Source organism: Amblyomma mixtum, chromosome 3, assembly GCF_055824585.1.
Source record: "Amblyomma mixtum isolate Tamu chromosome 3, ASM5582458v1, whole genome shotgun sequence".
Taxonomy (NCBI): domain Eukaryota; kingdom Metazoa; phylum Arthropoda; class Arachnida; order Ixodida; family Ixodidae; genus Amblyomma; species Amblyomma mixtum.
Window position 1 is genome coordinate 273,483,172 of NC_143014.1, and position 23,858 is coordinate 273,507,029.

A 23,858-nucleotide genomic window follows, 5' to 3' on the forward strand; every position below is an offset into this window, starting at 1 on the left:
CCATGTGAGCACGTCTTCATAAACCTAATTCTCTTTTTTTCCACAAGAAGGTAGCACAAACACTAAAGGGTGTACATTAGGACGCCATAAAAAGAGGGTATGTAGCAGATTAACTTCATGCAGGAGTGGTTCTTGAATTGAGAGCACGTTGGCCAGCAGAAATATTTGGAGGAAATTAACATAAAGTTGTTTGCAAAAGCTGACTGTTCAATGCTGCTGTTAAAAAATTGAAATCAGAGGGCATTTTTTTCTTCCCAGGCTCTTTGCCACATTGTGACCTATGAAAGTACTTTTGATCCATTTCTTTTTGATTTTGAACTAGCCATGGGGTGTGATTTAGTACAAGTGCTCATCTAGAAGATTGCTAGTTTGAGTACCTTTAATGTAAGGATTATAAAGGTGCTAGTAGAAGCCATCTTTTTTTTTTTTTTTTCTGAGTAAAAGTCCAAAGTACTGATAAGGCTGTTAGCTTGCTTAGTTGAGTCGAGTTGGATCTTTGTCTTCATGCAACCCAAGGATGGTGGCGGCAGCTTTCAAAGCGTTATCCTGCGCAGCTGGGATGACTGTGGAGTACATGCTGATTGCACGAGAAGTCTTGTTCATTGGATGTTAAAGAAGGTATTTTTATGGATCATTGTGTCTGTCTCTCGTGGTGTTAATATTGGACAGTGCCACAGAGTGTGGGATAGCGGTTTCAATGCACATATATTAATTTCATCTAATAAGTTTCACACTATGACACAAAGAACACATTAGTACTTTGTTAACTTGTCTGTTTTCAGAACAACTCTTATCTTCATATGCTAGTCATCTGGAAGCAGATAGACATTTCATAGCCCGTTGCTTATGTAGAAATATGAATAAAAGACCTTTACGTATGCATGACTTTTGTAATGTTCTTTATTTCATATTTCTTGCGTCATATTTGTTAGAGAGTGTTCAGAAATTCCGAAGCAATCCTTGTGAGGAACTGTGAAGTATACAAAGCATACTGGCTCACACTGAATGAGGAAGTCATCTGAGGAAGGTCTAGAATGAAGTCAATTGCCACGTACACAATGAATAGCTTCTCTTTTCAGCGAGGTGCAAAGAGGCACTTGTGGCAGGCAGTGCAGAACAACAACACAGGAGGGATTAGTTTGGGTTGTAGCAACACGCCTCACTGCAAGCATGAGGGGCCCATGCCATGCCTCGTATTATTAGTGTCCATGGCGTTGAATGTACAGTAATTGAATGTACACCTTACTGTTTTTTTTTTTTTGCAGTGAGCCTGTTGTTATCAGTCAGCTTACAGCGAGGTGTAATAGAATGTGCATTCAGGCTGGAAGTGAAATTTGTTACATAATGCTGTCGCTCTTATTTGATGCATTTCTTCTTCTCTTCCATTGTCGCTACCACATCTGTGGCTAGTAGGCAGCAAATTTGAATTTGAAAATGTCTTTCTGACCGTGTTGTCAATTTATTTTTCATTAGAAGGATGTGGAACTTCTAAAGTTTGACTTGATTGCAGAGTTGTCTTGGCCAACACACCTGATGTACTTTATTTTAAGCTGCATGCAATAGAACAGGAGTTCCAGCTGTTTCTGGTGCCTTACTCCTCCCCCAGATGTTCATGTATTAGAAATTTCACCTTATGTGGTGTTTTGAAATGGCAGTAATTAACTACACATCATGTAATTATGCTTTCTGTGATATAATGATACCCTAAAAAGAAATTAGTACCTTAGTTAAATTAATATGCTTTAGTTAGATCATCATTTAAGGAGGACTGCTTCTTCAAAGCAGTATTTGTGACTGTTCCACAAAAACCCAGTCACAACATTGTCTTCAAGAAAGCCAGGGGAGGTTAGGCAGTAGGTTTCATCTAGAAGGGCAATACAGATTTGTCACAAATATTAAAGCCTTTACACAAACCTGCCTCTTGCAGCAGTATTATTGTCGGCCTTCAGTAAAGTGGGCTGGCTGGCATATGTGAAATCATTTAAATTGTCTGAAATTTAACAGGTTTTAAAGTTGCATTGAATTTGCTCTGGAAGTTGTGCTAAGCCTTTGTTTACTTCAAACATCTTGTTTCATGGCAGTTCATACTAAGCTTTGCCTCTGCAAACAATCTTTCAACATCAGTGTACACTGTAGAACCTAGTTGGCATTGTCCTCATGCATGAGGAACCATCCTCCAATTCAGAGTGCAGCTTCCACTTCACCAGTGGCCAGCTGTGGATCCTGGACATTTTGCTACTGGAGTTTCAGCTGTGTGGATGCTTGAAATTATGTCAGCGAACTGAGAGATGAGTTCACAAGGTTATTTCCTTGCAGGAACAAGTGAGCCATGCACAAACCAAGTGTGTAACTAGTGGTATGGTAGGCTAAGCACCGGCTGCTGTGAATCACGAATGGTACTTATGTGCAAACAGCTTTTTGAACTTGGCTTTCAACAAGTTGATGCGAGGCATGGCTCCCACAGTGGTGTGCAGTGTTAGTGAGGCAGAGTGTATTGCGATTTTTCTTCCTTGGCGACACCTCCTTCATGCCTCTGAGTCCCCCTGCAACTGTATCCCTCTCGCACTTCTCTGACGTTACTCGTTTGTTTTGGCTATATGCTGGTGAGGCATTGGCTGTGAGTGGAGCTTGCTTACCTCATTCATCTGCGCAAGCTGCATAGCTTGAATGGTTTTCTTTATTAGTCTATTTATAGTGACTGATAGTGCCTGTAGTCTGCTTGTCATATGTTCTCTCTGCCACTGCAGTGGCTCAGTGGTTACAGCACTTGGCTGCTGACCCGAAAGATGTGGGTTCGATCCCGCCCGTGGAGGTCGAATTTTGGTGGAGGTGAAATTCTAGAGGCCTGTGTATTGTGCGATGTCAGAGCACATTAATGAACCCCAGGTGGTCGCAACTGCCTGAGCCCTTCACTACTGCGTCCCTCATAGACTGAGTCGCTTTGGGACGTTAAACCCCGATAAACCATTCTCTCTAGTTCAGATGATATGACATTTCACACAAAATCAGAATTCCTATTGTCCAATAGATGGAGATGCCTAAAAATATCATCATGAAACTTATTACAGTGTAAAACACATAAAGGGATTACCGTATTTTCCCGACTATAGTCAGTCCGCAGGGACAAATTTCGCTTAAAGTAAAAAGTTCTTGCTTAAATAGTCCGCAGGGATGAATTTTGGCTGGAAATAGGTTTTTTAGATTGTCAGCAAGCAGTATACATTTGGTTAGCAAAAATTTAATTGTCAGGTATTAAAATTCTGTGCCTTTCATAGACCGCATAGAAGTCGGGCCCAAAAGTCGTCAAAACCACTTTCCCCGGTGCTGTCAGAATAAAACAAGTCAAGCCTGTCCGGATTCGACAAAGCCTTGCCAGTGTCATTGCCGTCAGAATCAGACACCTCTGTTGCAGCAGTTTCTAAGAAAGTCCGGCTTTCGTGAAGCCAAACTTCCCGGACACCTTCTTCAGCGGCCATAGTACGAGGTGTTATTCATTGATGTTTTGTAGATGTGCTCACAAATCCCAGCTCTGATCGAAAAGCAGCCTCCACAAGCAGCATTTGCTTGCATATCGAAGCTGATTGCTTATGGGAGCTGATCTTATTATGTGATTTAGCGCAGTAAAATGTCGCAGGTGCTGTAGGGCCATGCATTTTTTTTTTTACTTCTACTGCCATGCTAGGCTTCCTCTGCTTTGCCAAAAATCTTAGAAAAAGTTAAGCTTGTATAGTCCACTCCCATAGGCAGTCTGCACAATGCGAAATTTGAGCTTTTAAGCATCTATTGTCCGCAGATTATAGTCTGGAGATTGCGGTAATAGTTATGCCTCTAATGACTTAGAAACAGAGTTTTCAGGCAGTATGCTTGTGAGTACTTTACTAATGGTCTGTTTGCATTGTGTGAGTTTGATACAGTAAGGCATCGAAATTATGTCGAGAGCACAAAAGTTAACAAATGGGTAGCTTATGTATTGAAGCACTCGCTAGGGTATTTGTACAGTGAAATTTATAGCCGAGAAAAAATTAATACCTTTGGAATATAAATGCAAAAGCTAGCAGAAATGCGAAGTGTAGAGCTGTTAAGCAGGCTTGTAGTTCTCACTTGTCAGTGCTTTGGCATTCTGTTTCTGCATCATTATTTTCATGCCGTGAAGTTCAAAGGTGCAGAAATGGTTGTAACTGCAGGGAATATAACCTTGTGTTCAAATACCCTACGGCGGTGCTGAGTTCAAAATCTTAATGTTCTTAACGGGCCATATGTGGGCACTTGTGATTTGTTGTTTCCAAAGCCAAGCTGGAAGGGACTAGAATGCACAGGTAAATTGAGAATTTTTTTACATTTGCTCAGGCTGACTCAATGCTCTACAGACCAAACACTGTTCAACATATTCACAGTTCCTTGTAACTGTTCATCCGAGCTCATTGTCTGTCACTCGTTAGATAAATGACAAGAATCCGATATCCTGATCCCAGCTCATTATTTGCTATGCATTGGACAAACTGCTAGAAACAGATTCTGATTGTAAAGTTTAATAACTGAAAAACATACGATGCTTTGATTTTCTATTTGGAATTATTTATTAATGTGCATGACTTTACATCTCTGCAGCACAAAAGTGTATGCAGACTCTTGATAATTCATACTCAAAGGGTTGTATGTGCTTGTTCAATTAGGCAGAGTTTAAATTAATGGGAGCCTTTTCAATACAGAAAGTAAAGTTCGTAATAGCCATTGAAGTGAAAATGGTCTTATCAGTTCTCGTGGTGCATACACGTCATTTGCCACTGATACGCCCGTAGCTACCATGAGATGGTTCCGCAGGAATTGATGACATTGCACATGTTGTGTTATTGTGAAGTCGACGCACTGCTGGGCCAGTTGGGAACTCTCAGTGAACTTTAGATTCAGCAGCATAGTTCGATGCTGACATGCATGTACAGGGTGTCTAGCAATCTGGAAACCTTGGAAAACCTGCATCATCAGGGATAGCATCAAAAAAGTTAGCCAATTCAGGGATAACTACCGACTGAAATTAACATCATGATCTGAACTGAATTGTGACAGTACAGCGAGTTCTGAGCATGTGGTCCATGCACATTTGCATGACCTTTTTGCTTTGCACAGTTATAAGGCGTGACATCAGGTCTGTCAAACTTAATTTTATCTGTCTTTTTCTCTTTGTCCATGAAACGAGCACTGTGTATATTTGGTTTGTTCTGTGCTGACTGCTGCATCACTCACTAAGTTTTCCTTGGTGCTGATCAAGAAACTAAGCTACATTCAAAAGTATTTTTCATGGAAGAAGCTGAAACCAGTAGTAAGCAGAACAAACTTTCTCTTTTACGTCCTTACTGCAAACATATAACGTTCAGAAATCAAATAAAGTAGCCACTCTTATTAAAGGGGCACTGAGGACAGCCCCGTCCAACTTTTGTTCGTAGTAAAAATCGATTCTCTACCTCTTTCTCACTACGATGATGCTTCTTCCGGCAGCAAACGACTCATTTATTGATAACAAAATTGGATTTAAATATGGATTATTTTCTGCCCTGCTCAATTCAAACTCATGACGTCCTGTAAAGGCCTCCGTGATCACCATTTGAAAGTGAATGGCAGTGTAACCTAGCTTCAGAGATCTGCAAGTGAAAAACCACCTTGACTCACCGCAGTTTGCTTGTGAAAACGATAGGTGGCAGCGATTCCTGCATTTGATTTTTTGACGCCTTCTAGTTTATAAAAAGGTCCATTCTTTAGAGTAATTAGCGTCTTTCTAATCAGTGCACGGTAGTCTATTGATACAGGCCAACTTCAATTAGTCCTCAGTGTCTCTTTATAATGAGCTGGAAGACAAGAAGCAGTGATTGCGTTGTTAGTCGCAGCTTGAAGCTGGGCTTCCTTCAGGAAAAAAAAGAGTTCTGTAAAACAGGTAGAGCAAATCTGTTTTCAATACAGCGTTTAAAATTTCGGTAAATAGTTTTCTTGCTGTGAATAGTTCATGTGCACTGTCCAATACCATCAGCCACTAAAATTTTTCGCCTCTTCTGTGGCCAGAGAATTTTACCTGAATTAGTCGGGGAAAGCATGGAAGAGTCAGAGAACTTGAAAATAGTACCTCGCTAGACACCCTGATGTAAGAAGTGAGGACAGCCCTAGTTTTCCAGGAAAATTTGATGCTGCTGATGATAGGGAGGCAGCATTTAGGAATGGATGGATGGGCTGTCAGTTAAAATAGAAATGATTGTATTGCTGAAACGCAACGATTTGCGTACATAAAGAGACTCCATAGCACCTCTCATCATAGATGCAAAATCTGTTAAGTATGAAGGGTACGGCTTGCAAAATCACCTGTACTTCATCTCACAAGTAGTTTGCAATGTTGTGAAGGTTGCGGTCATCTGAGCCGATCAGAACAGCGTGCGCTGCAAAACGTTGTCAACCGCGCCCCTTACCCTGTGACTGGCAGCCTCCTCACTGGGCAAGAAACAGCACCAGTGTCCAGCTGCTTCGAATAGTGTTCTGGAACACTATGCACCATGCCTAATCGCCATATCACCTCCTGCTCCTGCCTGCATGTGTACAGGAACACTAGCTCCTCGCACATGTGCACACAGGAGACTCGGACGACACCGCGAGCGTCACGTTAGCCACATTTACGAATTGTGGCGTACCACTTCGCAGCAGGCCCCTGCAGTGCTGTGTTCGTGCGGATTTTCTCTGCTAATTTAACCAGTGAATGAAACGCTCGCTGTACATTCAAAAACACCATCCTGAACTACCTTTTCAAGTATTGCAATAACTGTTTAAAACGTATAGTCGCAGTACTGCTCAATTATTTTAAGTATTTAAGTTAGAAAGAATGCCAATCAGACAGACCTGCGTCGATTGTTTTCATTTGAGCTATTTTTATGCGAAGCATACTAAAATAGCTCAACCCAGCTCCTCGAGCGCGGCGGTGTCGTTACCGTTGACCTTTCGTGACCTCCATGTCATACCACGTGATGCGTGACGTCACAGCAGATGAAAAACGGGGGCCCAACTCGCGCCGTCGCGCGAGGCGTCGTGACCAAGGATGACCACGTGGTGCGTGACGTCACAGCAGATGAGAAACGGGGGCCCAGCTCGCGCCGTCGCGCGAGGCGTCGCGACCAAGGAGGACCACGTGATGCGTGACGTAACGACATAGGAGAAACGGGGCCCCAGCTCGCGCCGCCGCGCGAGGCGTCGCGACCAATGTGTTTCCTGCTTCTGCCGCTAGGTGCGCTGTAGTGAACACGTGATGCTAGAGCGGCGGTATACAAGGGGGTGCGCCTGCCTCTGCTAGGCGTACACGGGATAGAGATGCCTCCTGGAGACAGGGCTGCTCGTTGGAATGAGAAGCAAAAGTTGCGGCGTGCTACAGAGACTGATGAAGAGCGTGAAGAATGTCTAGCCAAGCGGCGTGCTCGATATGCAACTCGGCGACAATATGCTTCGCATCTGACTAGGCTTAACCTAAGCTAAGCCTCAGCCATTTTTGTCTTCCTTGACCCTGATTTGACAAGAGAGCTCTGTATTTTACAGTGCTGCAAACAACTTGTAGGATGAGGTGTAATTCAAGAATTTTCTAAAGGCAGTTCCTAACAGTGATCAATGTTGTTGGCGATTAGAAATTTCCCCTCGGCGTCTCCAAAGGCGTTTGCTCATTTCCAGTCATTTTTACTGTAATAGCTGTTCTCATTATTCATCCCTACTGTAGGCTAGGCGTTGTAACCTTCATTGCGAAATGCTCCATCATTAGCTGCCCTTTTTCAGCTTTTCAGCCCATAGGCGCGTGACTCACCGAGTTTGCTCGGCTTTCTCTGCCCCAGTGCTCTCATTGACTCCTGCCTCTCGTGGCACTCTAGGAAACCGGCTAATGGCTGCCATCTGTACACCATGACGAGATTGCAGTAAAAATGGCATCATAGTAGTACGAAATTAGTGCAATTTGTACAAGTGAAGCAACACAACTAGACGTGGGAAATGGCAGCATATTATGGGAGCAAGATAGTAGCTTGCCTGCTGTTTGTAAAGCAGCTGTTTTTGGATCAGGTACTTGCCAACACGTAATCTAACAAAATTTTCAGAAAGTGTTCCATCATGGCCGCTTGTGCTTCTGAGCTGAGGCGCGGGATCAATAGCAGTTGCTGTGGTCTCTGAGGGGTGTGTGAATTGCAGTAGATGCCTTTCTAGATCGCGTTAAGGAGCCTTGGGAGGTTGGAACTGACATCATTGCTTCTTCCCCTTCACTCCCAACCTGCTCTGCTAAAAGTGACCGGCCCTCTTTATGATGCAGGCCGTCACCAGTGTACTGGAACGCTTTCTCTAGGAGCCAAAAAGATCCCCCCCTCTCTCATTAGGGAGCATTTTCAGTGGCCGCCATGTTGGTGTATGTGGAGAACAGCAAAAAATGATGAAAGGCTGCGTGCCGTGCCTAATCGCCTTATCACCTGCTCCTGCCTGCACCGTTGAAGCTGTGCGTTGAACACCAAAGTGACGCCCGTCACGTCAAGTGAATAGATTGCTCTCCTTTAAAGGTCATGGTATTTTGCCTTGGCGTGCTGAATTCCACTCTAGTTCGTTGTCTGAAGTTCGTTGTCCACTGTAGTTCGTTGTCTGTTGATAGCACTGAAGTTTTATTCATCATGTCTGCAGTCACTCTGAAACTGCTGCAGATTTACACTACTAGCTATTGTTTACTACTGCTGTGAGGCTGCAGCACCACTGGCACTAATGCGTTTGGCAATTCCGAGTATGAAACTCCGCAGGGCCGGTAAATTTAGGTTAGTGATAAAAGCTGCTTTATGGCCACAAGTGAAGAAGCAAAGTCGCAAAATGAAGGAGCTGGCTTATTGTGCTTCCAGAATGAGTTGATCACTTCCTCAGGCTTAGCCATTTGGCAGTATATGTTTTTATTTGCAGAGTGTGTCTGCAGTCCCATCTACAGCGGGCTGAGAGCTGAAAATAGCTTTTTTTTTATTACTTCATGGGCCTATACTTACATACTGCCTATCAGGACCTTCTTTAGGTGGTATGAATAATGTTGGCGCAGTAATTGTATATTTGATAGGTTTCTTCACAACAAAAAAAAAATGGGTGTATGTATTTGTGAAGTAAGGAAAGTGCTTGTGTTGAGATACTCACACCACCGCTACCGAAACTCACTCATAAGCTGAGCTGAAGTTTGCATTGTGATAGGCTTCTTATGTGCCTCCGTGCACCGTGGCTTATCTTCACATGTGATGGCCCTTATTTACTGCGAATGAACGAGACAAGTACTGCCATCGACATGGATACAAAGTCACGTGACTCACGTCTCTTGCGAGGTGATAGAAACTGGTCACGAGTATCCAGTATAATAATAATAATAATAATAATAATAATAGAGATTTATTCACCACAACGAACTTCCATCATTTCTATTCTTGGTAAAAAGAGAAAAACGTCTGAATTCCCACGACTATGCCGTGCCCTAGTGTAGTTGCTCGCTTAGCTCCGCTTCGTATGGAAATAACGACAGATGCATGCATCCAATTACCAACAGGCGCTGTTGCACGTGTACCTGTTTTCCACGTGTTTTCATGGTGAGGTCGCTTGCTTCAGTTGTCAAGACTGTGTGGTACTGCTCGCAAACCGCCAGAACGCCGCAAAACATTGTTCTTTACGCTTTTACGGTAGAAGCAGCATTATTAACAGCTTTACTTGCTTCCGCCTTCCCAGTTGTGTCAACCTTTGTCTTGCTTTTCTTTTTCTGCACTGCCATAGTGGAAGCAAAAAGCCTGGAGAGGACCTCGAAGACGGCAAGGAGGCAGGGCAAGTGGCAGAGGAGTCTGCTGCCCGCGCACAGAAAAAAGACTCGTCCTCCAAAGGTGACAACAGCAGCAGCGATAGCGGCAGTGATAGTGACACCAGTGACAGCGACATGGACAGCAACGCTGACAGGTTCTTGCTGAAGATTCATAACCTTCCCGAAAACGTCACCGCTGAGCAGGTTGCCAGGCACCTGAAACAGGCCGGTGTCAGAGTGTCGGGGGGCAGGCGAGGCATCCTCCTTTTGACCCGCACCAACGGTGACCTGCCTACCGGCAGGGCTTTTGTCGAGGTGGCCTCAAAAGAGGACCAGGAAAGGGCCCTCAACTACGCGTGGGAGAGTGCCAAGCTGTCAGGTCACCACATCAAGGCCTTCCGGGGACAAGTGGACGACGTCCGCCGCTACGTTATGTCGAGAAGGCCAGCTTTGAGCACACTGCACAAAGATGTCAAATCCAGTTCCGTCGTGCAGGTCCGCAACCTGCCAGTGGGTGCAACAGAAGAGAAGCTGAAGGAGCTCTTCTCTCATTGCAAGATGATGCGAGTAGAGCGTGAGAAATTCAACTCTGGTAGGGCTCAGAGATCGGCTTTCATGCGGTTCGTGAGCCCCGACGAAGCCCAAAGAGCATTGGCTATGAATGGAAGGAAGCTAATGGGGCGAAAACTCGAACTGTGCCTCGTACCAGAAGACTACGCTGACAGGCTCTTAGAAGGGGATCTTTTAAACCTGGCGTCGTATGCGGAAGAGAAGAAGGGTTCGCGAATTGGCGCTCGCAGAGCGTCGGGCACCGTGCGACGTGCTTCAGAAAAGCCCGGCACACGGGAAGGCACTACAGGCTTCCGTTTGGCGAAGGCACACGAGCTGGAAGCGATCCTTCAGACGTCGGAGGGGCAGCACAGGGTGGTCGCCGAGGGCTTGCCTTTCAATGCCGCCCAGATAGAAAACTTTCTCTGGCCTGCGAAGGCAAGCCTGGTGGTTCGGGTTCGACACGCCCACGGCGTGATGTCGGGGAAGGTCGTGATGACATTCGCTAGCCTAGCCGATGCCCAAGAAGCTGCCAAGAAAAATGGACACATGATATTTGGCCGCAGCGTGAGGATAAAGCTGTGGACACCTGGTGCATCCAGTGGCGAAAAAAATAACAGTGCGACAGCCGACATGGCGGCGGCTTCCTCACCTTCTTCAGCTTAGCAGGCATTGCTCTAAAGGCAGCAGCAGCTGCTTCTGTTTGATTCTTGCAGCGTTTGAGAAAAATTAATTGCCTGAGCGCCTGTAAAATAATCAAACATATTGCAGCGTGCTGGGAACAGAAGTTGCTTGCACTTTTTGCACTTCCTTAGTTCAGCTGTTGTGTGAGTTACGCTCTTGAAACGAGCAAGCGGACGCAATTTAGTCTTTACGCAGTAACACCGCAGATATTTGTAAGTTAGCTGCTCATTTCCTGTTTTACTTGTACGTATGTGTCCCTGTGGACACCCACCTCAATGTGCCAAAGTTATTTGCTATATTGATGGGAATTGTGTATCACTCTGTGCACAGTACAAGGTTAATTGGAGAGATATGAGAGTGGCCTTTGTCCTGCAGTGGGTGTAGTCAGGCTGATAATGTTGATGAGGCATACATTTGTGCTTTAGTGTTGTGTTTTTTTTAATATGATTTAATGCGCAGGGCACCGGTACAGCAATGCTATGTTGTGTACTCGTGAGGTGTTTAGGGTTTTTGGTATGTCGGTTCCGCCAAATGCGGGCCGTTAGCCCATATTGCTGTCAACTCTCGTCGGCCACTCCGCATTCAAGAACAGGCCATAGTGTAGCAAATTTGCTGAGGTGGGTGTTCCGAGTTCCGTTGGCGAAGGGACTGCGCTTACCTTTCAGAGTGAATGAGGAGCTGCAGCTTAAACCGTGACGTATCTAGGTGTACATGGAGGCGTAAAAGCAGCCGTGATGTAGTTCATAAAATGACATTTTCAGAGTAAAGCGTAGTGTACATGCTGTTAAAGAAGAGGGTGCTGCTCTCAAAAGCAATGAGTGATATGCAATGTGTCTGAAATGAGTTGGACCAAAGTTGAATAAATGTTGCACTTTGCAAATATGCATCAACTCTGTATCCACTGCAATGGCTCAGTGGTTGCGGTGTTCGGCTGTTGTCCACGAGGGTGTGGTATTAAATCCCGGCTGTGGCGGCCGCGTTTCAATGGAGGCAAAATGCAAAAGACACCCATATGCTCTGCGATGTCAGTGCACATTGAAGATCCCCATGTGGTCGAAACTAATCCGGAGTCCTCCACTACAGGGCATCTTTCTGTTCCTGCTTTCACTCCCTCCATCTCTGCACTCGCGAGGCGGTTTAGATGTCAGCTGTGAGCGAGACAGTTCCTGCGGCTTTTCTTTTTTCATAACCACTTGTCACTCGAGTCTTTTCGGTGCCGAAATTTTGTGTTAGGATAAATGCAACTTTATTTTCGGATAAGTTAGCTAACATTTTTCTTGTAATATTTGAATATGGCAAAGTGTTTCGGTTGGAAAGCTCTAGAGCTTCAAATAGAACACAATATGTTGTACAACAAAACAAAAAAAAACTTGAGGGCCTTCTTAACCACATTCTTGAAGAAGAAAATGCGATAGCATTTATGTTGCCTGCCGTCTGCAATGAGTGTTTAATGTTCATCTTGCAATTTTGCTTGCAATTAAAATGGTGACAATTACTAATCGACAAATGAATCTCAGCCTTTTTCTCGAAGCACCGGAGGAGTGCAGAGAAGCTCGATGTGACGTCGCAGATGGGAAGATTTCAACTTCTCTGTGTGCCCTCAACCATACCTTGCCGTGCGTCGTCGAATGTAGCCAAACAACGCTTGGCAGGCTTTGCCTTCGGTGGCATTGGTTTTTCGCGTTTATGCGTACTATAAATAACACCTTCCCCGCCTCCCCTGTGCGCTGCAGAGAGGCTTGAAGGCCATTGCGTTTTTAATCGGTGATTACGTCACCATTTCAAACGCTAGCCCAAAAGAACTTTGCATGTTTTACCTAGAGGTCTCACACATTCGACTCCTTTGAGCTCGTCAAATTCTAAAGCCTCTGCAGTTTCCTTTAAAGAACTCAGCGAGGTCGCAGTTGTTTGGGAGCCCTCTGCTATAGCGTGCCTCATAATCCACGTTTCCTTCAGCTGGTACGCCAAAACTAGGGTTGCCAACCGTCCCGGATTTTTCAGGACTGTCCGGACTCTTGCCTTGATTGGAACAGGCATTTGTCCCCAATTAAGGTCTGCCAAGACACGAACTCGGTATGCACCACATACATGCACGAACATCAAGCAGCGGTGTCCCCATGGAAGGAGTGTTTTTCGTTATATAGAAAGATTGTGGAGGGCCGAAAGATGTCGGATGCGTGTGGAACTTCTTTTAGCATAGCTGAAAGTCACGGTAAACTTCCGCCTGAAATGCCATGATATATTCATGGGTACATCCTCAGGCTCGAAGAGAACGCTTTACAAGCATTGCATAGCCAAGCAAAATAGCAGCTTAAGAGGCTGCAAGAGGATAGTCTCGATAAGGACCATTGGAAATCAGCTAGCAGAAAGGTGAACTGTTGTTTCAAATCGTATTAATAGGAGCGATTTCACGGTCAGGTTGTTCTTAATTGTTCTTAATTTTCACTATTTTTTGTTAAAGTTTCATCACGCCTTACTTTAAAAATGCTGAAAGGTTGGAAGGCTACAAAGTTTCCAAGCCTTTGGACTTGAATGGCTGTGGTGACAGAAGTTGGGGCTTCGATTGTGGTCCCGAAGGCTTGTTTTTAAAGAGTCCATGATAGCCAAAGTAAGTAGAATAACGGAGTGTAGTGGCTCATTAGCATCTACCCAAGCGCAGCCATATGGCAGCTACAAAGAAAAGCTATACAGCTTTCACAGGAACATTATAGTTGAAGAAAAATGCGTTCTGGTCCGAGGATCGAACCCAGAACCGCGTCCTGTTTGAGCCAGTCGCTGCTGGAGGTGTTCGCAGGTATCCACTCCTAACTGGACAAAAACATTGGTGAACGGCAGACGGTTTAATGCGATTTATGCTAATAAAGCCACGAATTTGTGAATTTTCTAGTTCCTGATATTTTTTTGGGGGGGGGGGGGAGTTTGCCTCATAAGGTAGAAGTTCAGGCAGGGATGTGAAAAACGACGTTTGACCTCGCTTTGATGCGGGCATGCGTACGCGCACACATGATCACCGACTGTTAATGGCTACGTGCGGATTGTTTTACCATACGCTATGTGTTTCTTGGGCTCTTCATTCTCGCTCCTGCGCCTGCTTCCTTGCGTTTCGTTCCATCAGCACATAGTTTCCTTGTTGACAAACCCGATTGTCTCTCCAGGATTTGTCTTCAGCGTTGCATCAATGAACAGTGTTGGATCATTTTCATACCGCAGGAAAAATGGAGAGTAGCGAGTCGTTTTGTGCACGGGTAAGTTGTGTACAAACGTTCTGAAAGTGTGAAATCAGTCTCAGTAGCGATACTAGGATGAGACTTACGTGCTGATCTCTCCGATAGTGTTCGGGTGAAGCTCTTGCAGAGGTCATTGGTCTGAGTGTAGTACACCGTGGTGCAGCTGTGAATCGCATGCGTAAGACAGAACAGCTTGTCTACTATATAGGCCAAGGAATGGCACCCTCCATCTGTTATCACCTGCCCTGGCTCTGCATGCCGCAGAACCACTGCTTCCAGGAAAACCTTCGTTGCATTTCCAGCAGTTGCTTCTGGAACAGCGAAAGTTTCCGCACACTCAGTGTGATTGTCCATAAAAACAACCACATGCCGATCACCGCTTGATTGTGTTGAAGAGCCCAGGAAATCAATTCTGAGCCGCTGCATAGAGACCGTCCATGCGGAAGGACCGGATAGTTTCTCAATGTAGGGGTTTGACAGGTCTGACTGTCTGGACACGGTGAAATGTACAGCCCTCATCAAAAGTATACAGCCCAAGAGGTTCGCTTCTAAGCTGTTTAGCGGGGCTCTCTAGAATAACTAGTAGTCCAAAGCTTGGGAGAATTGAGGACTCGAAGCCATTTATCGTTCGAGAGATTACGGTCGCTGAGTAGGCATAACCAGGCATGCTGAAGGCCTTGCAAGCAAACCCCTTGGGCTATATACTTTTGACGGGGGGGGTGTACCTCTTTGTGTAAATAAACATCATTGGCCAGAAGTAGCATTGTTGAAGTTTTTTTTTTTAATGTTCTCATGCCGTGCCCTAAGTTGTGACAAGACGGCCGAATTTTATGGCAATGTTTGTCCTCTTCAGAGGCTCGGCTGTGGTTTTTCGGATCCATCCTGTAGGTTGAAGGATTTTGCTGTGAGACAGATTCTCATCTGGCCCAGCCCCTCCACGGTTTTCAACTTTTGATGTGCACAGTAATTTGTTTTAGGGAGTCGTAATGCTCATAGATTTTGTCTGCCCTCTCCCTTTGCGTGTTATCAATGAGCAGCAGCGTTTCTTTGGACGTCAAAGCGGCGTCATATGGAAGGCGGGAAAGAGTGCATGCTTTGAAGTTCTTGCTGCCTGGCCGATGTTTGAGGCTGATGTCGAACTCATCAAGAAGTAAACTCCATCGTGAAAGGCGTCTGCTTGGGATTTTTGTTGTCATGGACCATGTGAAGCTTACCTGTCCGTGGGCGACTGTAAATGGTATCTCGGATACACCCGGAATTGCCTGGCCGTGAATATTGCAGCGGGGCATTCACGTTCAGTGGTGATGTAGTTCCTTTTGGCCTTAGGTGGCAGCTGGCGTAACTGACGACGTGCTTTTCTTCGTCATCATTGTATTCAAGGACTCTGCCGATTCGATATCCGCAAGTGTAGACTTCAATACGGAGACCGAGATTGAAGAACCGCACCACTGCTGAGGAGTTTTAAGTGCTCCTTTGCGTTTGAAGGCGCTCCGGCATTCAGCTTCCATGGTTTATTTGCCTTGCAAGTTTGGCGAGTGGTCATGTGATACGAGCAAAATACACTGTAAACATGAATAAGCCTCTATGGGAGTAAAAAAAAGTAAGCTGTCCTTTAACACGCTTCTTTTTAGGAGCAAGGTATGTTGCCCAAGTTATGGAGTAGATTTCGATCACTAAATATACGAAATGTTTACTCTTTGCAAGGAAGGTATATTTCCATTGCAAATAATATAATTTGATGCATTTAGCAATGGCAGGAAGCTTTTAAACGCAGCACCTGAGGTTAGCAAATTGATGAGATTGAAACCTCGGTTAAAATTATTGAAAGTGCTAGAAATTTGCCTGTTTTGAAGAAGAAATTTGTTTCCGTTGCCAACCGTATTTCATATTTTTAGAGATGTAAATCTACCCCAGGGATTGGGCAGCATACCCTGCCCCTAAATGCGCTAGAGAACAGCTTACTCTCTTTTCATTCCTTTCGTGTTTAGAGTATACTTCATAAAATGTCTGTAGTCGTTATGGAGCCCTGGCAGCTGCGTACTTGCTTCACGCTTTTAGGTGCATACAGCTGCTTTCTCAAAGGCATGGAGGTAGTAGATAAGCAGATACTGTCCGTCGCAATGTGGCGGCTTTTTGGCTGAAAGAGTGGAGGTCCACTGAGTCCAGTGAGTTGCAGATGGAGTACAGTACCAACTCCTCCGAAATGAATCGACACTGAGCTCGCAGCCCTCACGCTACACATGAACAAGGTGTGGGCCACCGGACAGGAAACAAGTGACCGTCACGCTCATTCCAAAGCCATGCAAGCCGCTGTCCCTCGACAACCTGTGGCCCACTTTCTCACATCGTACGTCGGCAAGTTCATGAAATGCGTAATCAACAAACGTATGGCGCAATCGCTGCCTGAGCACGACGTCCTACCACGCATGTGAAAACTGGAGGGGATAATGCAAGAGCGTTAATGGGTTAATGCCCACATATATGCAGAATTGGTCATTCTCTACTTTACATCCATAGATCGGTGGGAGTCCTCACATCACTCCTGGCGCAGTGGTGCAGTGCTTAAGCTGCCCTGGCTGGTGGCTGTTGCAAGCACAGCCACCAGTGGGGGCGAAGCGGTTGGCATAGAGCTATCGCTACAAAAACCCCACTGGTGGCTGTTGCAAGCACAGCCACCAGTGGGGTTTTTGTAGCGATAGCTCTATGCCAACCGCTTCGCCTCTTCAGCATGGTCGCACTTTCGCCGTGGTTGCACCTCGGCCGTGGTCGCATCTACCTTGAGTGGTTGCCTAACAACCGCCGTGGTGGACACCCGGACCGCACCGTACAGGAAGTGGAAGTGAAAGAACAAAGAGGGGCCGTAATGAAGAAAATGAAAATTTTATTTGTGGTAAGGAAATTGTGCAGTAACTGTCTCGCATATCTCGGTGGATACCCATCATCCATTTGATGACGTCAGAGATTACCCAAGTAAATCATCAGTAGCATTACATCGCTTAACCACAGTGAAGCCTAAGCGTATTCATGACCTGTAGTTCGCTAATTAATGATGCAGTAATTCTCTGTCATCTCGGTGGACACCTGAACCGCACCGTACAGGAAGGGAGGAAGTGGGAGTGACAGAAAGAGGAGCCTTAATGAAGAAAATGAAAATTGTATTTGAGGAAAGGAAATTGCGCACTAACTGTCACGCATACCTCGGTGGACACCCGTCATCCGTTTGTAGAGGAAGGGACGAAGTACGAGTGAAAGAAGAAACAGAGGGGCCATAATGAAGAAAATGAATTTGAGGGAAGGAATTTATGGAATAACTGTGAATCCACGTCCAGGGACGAAGGTGAAGAAGGAATGCCCAGCGAAACGCAGCAGCGAAGGACTGACTTTGCAGTTCGACTCAGCGAGTTCCACTCGGCCAACTGTAGCTATCGGGTCACTCCAGGTTTAACCAGAGCTAAACCACAGCCAATTTTTGAGACCTAGGTTGCATTTCCCAAGCAACCTCTCGCGACCAGTAATTAATTTCTATGTGCTCTTGTGAATCGTGAATTTCTTGTTCACACGCTGGTCTTGGTTGCCTCCTGCCACGGTGGACAGGTTGTGATGACGTCACAAGGTCACATATGTGGATTTCTCTGGAGATTTTTCGCTCACGCCCTTGCCGCCAAGAAGCCGGATTTTCAGCTGAACAGGACCCTTAACACTGTCGCGTTAATACGTCTTTCGGGGGAATTCTCTACCCATGATGCCCTCCTACAAATGAGTCTCGAAGTGGTAGATAATCCTAGCTGACTGCACTTCTTTCTTTCGACACACACAACACACTCGGTAAACTATTAGACGTGCAGAGTGTTGTAGGCATTAGCCACATGCAGTAGCTAGGCCGGTTAGCTTGGCTGCACTGCTGTGCACGAGGCTTGCTGCGGCTGGCACGTGTGTCGTGCTCGTGCCGGTATTCGCCTGGCTGGAATAAACCTGTCCTGTTGGCATCTGAACGTGGTGTCAGAAGTAACGCAATTCCCATGGTAAGCCCAGCTGGGGCTGCGTCCTTTCACTTGGATACCCATCTACGATGGCACACGTCACAGCAGCGTCTATGGCCTGGACTACGCGGCCAGAACATGGCGTCCTTCGTCAATCAACCACCCGAGGCTGTCTGCCTCATGACTCCTGCCGACTGGCCGAAATGGAGGAAGGGCTTCCAGTCTCTGCCACAAGTCAGGGTCACACCAAGTCGACGGGCTCCTTTACTTCATGGGCGACCAGGCCGAGGACGTCTTCGGAACCTTCAAACTCTCTGGAGAGAACGCCCAGAACTTAGAAGTCGTCTTGAAGCAGTTCGACAGCTACTTCATACCGCGGCGCATCACGCAGCGAGTGTAATGGGCTCACTTCAACACGAGGGTCCAAAATGACGGCGAATCCGTGGAAGACTTCGTAACTGCACTTCACACACTTTCGAGCCATTGTGAGTATGGCACCCTCCGACAGAAACTGGTTCAAGACAGACTGGTCGTTGGCATTCAAGACTAGAAATTGTCAGCAAGACTGCAACTTGATGCTGATCTTACCTTCAGAAGGCACTTGAGTTTATCAGGCAGGTCGAAAGCGTACGTCAGGAGCAAGTGGAGCTTCACCCCGAAACGTTAACCGTCAACAAAGTTGCATCAGGCAGACAGCAAGTTGGGCATCCCACGAACACTGCTCATGTCAACGACGGCCGAGAGCATTTGAATCAAGCCCACATCCGCGTCCTGCTGACAGCATTCTGACATTGGGTTGTTCGTGTGGAAAAGAATGGCACCCACGTTCACTATGCCCAGCACGGACACAGGTATGCAAGGGCTGCCAGAAGAAGGGCTACTACACGTCTGTCTGCATGTCACGCCAGGTTGACATTGTTGAAGCATCAGGACCCAACAGCGAAGGTGGATTTCTCGGAGCCGTCTCTCAATTCGATACATCGACATGGGAGACAACCGTCCTCGTGCAAGGCCAACCTGTCAAATTCAAGATCGACACAGGCGTCTATGAATCTGTCCTCCCACCTACGACTTTCAGCATGCTCCGACATCGGCTTCCATTGTGGTGTGCTCCTTGGCAGTTCTACGGTCCTGATCAGAGACCTCTCGCAGCTAAGAGCGTAGTGTGTCTTCAACTCACCTACCGTGGACGTGAAACGCTCCAAGGCGTCGACATGCTGGAAGATGTCCACACTCCCTTACTCGGCAAGCCCGCCAGCAAAGACTTGCAGGTGCTAACCTTCGTCAGCACCGTCGCAAAGAAGGTGAGCCCAAGAGACGAATTTCCTTCATTGTTTCAAGGCCTTGGGAAGCTACTAAGAGAACACCACATTCGCCTGCGTGAAGGTGCGAAACCATTTGCTCTGAGCTCCCCTCGCCGCATACCAATTCTGCTGTACAAGAAAACAAGGCTTGAACTGCAGCTAATGGAAAATATTGGCGTCATTTCACCTGTTGATGAGCTGACTGAATAGTGTGCACCTATGGTGGTAGTCCAAAAACTGAACGGTGATGTTAGAATCTGCATGGACTTCACTGAACTCAACCATTACATCCCGAGAGAGTGGCATCTGATTCCGTCCGTCAAGCATACACTCCGGCTGCTTCACGGGGTCAAGGTGTTTTCGAAGCTCAATGCCAATTCAGGGTTCTGGCAGATATCACTCAGTGAAGATAGCAAGATGCTTACTACCTTCACGCCATTCGGGAGGTTTTGCTTCAACAGGATTCCATTTGGCATCGCGTCCGCTCCCGAGCACTTCCAGAAGCAGATGTGAAACATTGTGGAAGATGTCAACAGAGTTGTATATCATATGGATGACATCCTTATCTCGGGCTCAGACGAAACAGAGCACAATGAGACACTTCGCACCGTTTTTCAACTATTAACTGAGGCAGGTGCCATGCTAAACGAGAACAAGTGGCTGTTTCACCTCGACCAGCTCACTATCCTACGTCGCAAGCTTGGCCAGCATGGGATCAAACCCGATGAAAAAAGGTTGAAGCCATCTTAAAAATGGCCAATTCCACTAATAGAAGCAAGTTGCAAAGGCTGCTCGGAATGGCTACATATCTTTCCCACTTTGTACCCAACCTTGTGGACTTGCTCCAGCCGCTTACTTGTTTGCTGTCTAAAAAGCAGGCATTCGTTTGGGACATTCCTCAACAGGAAGCGTTCGACAAATGGAAGCAGCTACTTTCATCTCGCCTAGTGCTAGGCTTCTACAATCCTGCTAAGGAGACGGTGGTCAGTACAGACTCTGCTTCCTTTGAACTGGAGGCAGTGATTCGACAGAAACAGACCAGTGGCAAGTTTTCAGTCATCGCTTATGCCTCCCGACTTCTATCTGACATGGAGAAACGCAATGCACAAATAGAGAAAGAGGCTGTTGCCTTGGTTTGGGCTTGCGGAAAATTCAGTGACTACCTGGTCGGCAAGCAATTCACAATCGAAACAGACCACAAGCCGTTGGTACCTATCTTTATGTCAAAAAGTCTTGATGACCTTACACTGCGGCTACAAAGACTTAAAATGCGAATGATGAGGTACCAATACGAAGAGGTATATGTACCTGGGAAAGAACTGATTGCGGCCGATACACTTTCCAGAGCGCCTCTGCAGGAGACTGGCGACATAGAGCTAGAAAGTAGCATCAAGGCTTTTTGCGCTGTGTGAGGACAACCCTTCTCATCAAGCAGCACTGCCTTGAGTGGCTGAAAGAATTCCAAAAATCAGATCGCGTGTGCTTGTATCTCTGAGAACTCTGCACAAAAGATTGGCTTTCTCATCGAGATTTACCCCTTGAAGTGAGATCCTTTTACTAGTGTCGTCAACAGCTCACCATAGAGGACAATCTGCTACTCTACGCTGCCTTTGTGGTTGTCCCACTCATGTGCAAGAAAAAAATTTTGCGCCTTTTGCACGAAGGTCACTTCGGCGTCATGAAGACCCAGGCTCGCGCTAAGGACTCTGTTTGGTGGCCTACAGTGGCCAAAGACATTGCAACCACCATAAAACATTGTCCAGAATGTGTCAAGACGTCCAGCAACCGAAAAATACCCCTTCAAACCACCGAGTTTCCTTCAAGACCATGGGAGAGAGTTGCAATGGACCTGTTCTTCTTCATTAGCCACTGGTGGTTAATCATGACTGATTATTACTCCAGATAGCCGGAACTGACTCATGTAGAGAAGCTGTCATCTTGTACAGTGATCAATCATAGCAAATCAATTTTCACCCCACATGGCATTCCAGAGGTGGGGGTCTCCGATAATGGTCCGCAGTTCTCGTCCTCTTGCTTCGCTAAGTTTGCTCAAGAATACGGGTTCAAACACGTCACATCAAGCCCACACTAACCTCAGAGCAACGGACTCGCTGAGGCTGCTGTGAAAATCATCAAAACTTCAATGAAGAAGACCCAAGACCTGTACCTGACCCCCTTGTCCTACACGTCAAATCCACTGAGAAATGGCTACAGCCCCTCTGAGCTATTGATGGGGAGGCGGTTGCGGACAAAGATTCCTTCGACTCCCGGAAGGCTTGTTCCCCATTTGCCAGACGCCACTAAACTCTGGAATTTTGAAACCCAATACCGCAAACAGCAGCGCATAGGCTACGATAGACGACATGGTGTACGGCAACTTCCGACCCTTCTGCAAGGAGATGAAAAGCGAAAAGGGAACGTGGTGATGCCCACAAGCGAGCCTAGATCATATATAGTTGACACTGGGAAGGGCACTATACGGCGAAATCGAACCTGTCTTAACCCTTTTCTCAAGCCTGCGGAAGGAGAGAGAGACAACCAAGACCTTGTATACGAGGAACCTCTATATGGCGACATACATGATGCCCACAAGCTAAACCTGTTCTTTTTTGCATATATTATGTATTCGCCCCTCCTGCTTGGGCCTACTGTAGGCCTGCAGTATGTTCTAAATAAATAAATAAATAAATACATGAAGACAAGGCACTAACGCTCCCTGGGACTTCAGTTTCTCCAGAAGGTTCACAAAAAACCTGAGCTGACGTCTCTCACCAGCACACCAGGTGTGGACACTGCATCAATCCTCCCAAGAGTTATTTTTTTTGTCAGGGGAGATGTTGTAGGCAGTAGCCACATGCAGTGGCTAGGCTGGTTAGCTTGGCTGCGCTGCTGCGTGTGCTTGCGCGAGGCTCGCTGCGGCTGGCACGTGTCTCATGCTCATGCCGGTATTCGCCTGGCTGGAATAAACCTGTCCGTTGGCATGTCAACACAGAGGACAATAAACCAAATATAGCGCCTGTGTGAAACCCCGCAGGGCTGCGATGTCCTCACGTGCATCAGCTCTAGACCACCGTTAACTATGCAGTATACTCATGAAGAGCATGCTCAAATCCGCGTCTCACCATGTTGAAAACAAGAATGGAAGAAAGCAATTGACAACTAAAAGAGTGTATCCAAAGGTTGGAAATCAGTCATTACAAGAGGTAGATGAGTTGATAGTCTTTAGCTTAGACATTCATAAATCTGGCAAAGGAACACAATGGCTCCATAGGATGAAAAAGCAGCAGTGACTTTCTTAAACAGGATCAAATGCATTTCGTCTGGAGGGCGAGGAGCCCAAACGCAGATGGCAAGATGTCTTGTACAGTTGTTGCTTCAGCTGAGGATTCTCTACCAGGCCCGGCTCCAACGCCTGATGAGGCGACAGTGGGCGGAGTCAGAAACAATAAATATGAATGCAGTGTGCACCGTCACGATCTTACCAAAACCTACTCACATCCAGATTCTCCAGGAATTTGCATGACTAAATACACTCACAGAATTAATTGATCAGTGAGAGGCAAAAAGAAATCTGAAACGAAGTACACTATGCCCATAGCATCCTTGTACAATGCGGTGACAGTGCACATGCCTACAATGGCTGACCCCCCTCCATGGAAATCCACAACAATTACGACAAACAAAACGACTAACCTTCATCATAAAGAGAAGCCAAGACATCGACCTCTGGCTGACGTATGCCCGGGAACATGTATTGCATATATGGACGCCTCAGTTATAGAATAGGGGGCGGTAGAACAGCAGCCACTAGCCCGACACACAGAGCTAAACGTACATTATGAATATGTATCAGACCACCTGGACCTGCTTATATGCAATCTGTGATGCTATGGCGGTCATAAATAACAGAGGTCCATATCTATACAGACTCTTTAGCCGCCATAAAACAACTGAAGAGAGTGACAAATACACTATGTGCAACTCAGGAGACCCATGCACTCAATAAGAAAACAAAGATACGCATCCAGATACACAGGACACAAAACGATGATGAAAACGCTGAGCAGAGAAAAGTGACAACCTTACACACTAAGTTCCAAACACTAATGCATCCCTCACCAGGCTTCCTTTTGACACCCGCTCCACTCTCCCCATCTTAGCATCCTCTTCAAGGAAAAGTACATATGTCCTCATTCTTCCATGCACTTTCCCCTTCCCTCCTTATTTGTCAATATTGGAGGAGGTATCCCTTTGAAGGATAAGGGCTGGGATGGCCCTTACCCCATCGGTCTGGTGCCGATGGGGCTCT

At 46.2% G+C, this 23,858-nt stretch overlaps 2 protein-coding genes and 2 pseudogenes across 4 annotated transcripts in view; all 4 read left to right on the top strand.

Annotated features, from left to right (window-relative positions):
* The window catches only part of LOC149354876 (uncharacterized), a 246,907-nt gene that overhangs the window by 63,766 nt on the left and 159,283 nt on the right, over positions 1-23,858 (top strand). The window lies entirely within an intron of this gene.
* LOC149354878 (uncharacterized) overlaps positions 11-23,858 on the top strand; it is a 52,992-nt gene continuing 29,144 nt past the window's right edge. Inside the window, exons 1-2 of one of the 3 annotated variants that reach the window (XM_089583537.1) lie at positions 11-618; positions 9,784-11,918. In XM_089583537.1, the coding sequence (XP_089439663.1) occupies positions 9,941-11,020 (1,080 nt within the window). In that variant the 5' untranslated portion in view covers positions 11-618; positions 9,784-9,940 and the 3' untranslated portion in view covers positions 11,021-11,918. Of the gene's footprint in view, positions 619-1,922; positions 5,318-9,783; positions 11,919-23,858 lie in introns of those variants that run through there. The other 2 variants (XM_089583538.1, XM_089583539.1) reach the window with 2 other exon arrangements.
* On the top strand, positions 16,976-21,477 carry LOC149354879 (uncharacterized; annotated as a pseudogene).
* LOC149354880 (uncharacterized) lies at positions 20,347-22,229 on the top strand (annotated as a pseudogene).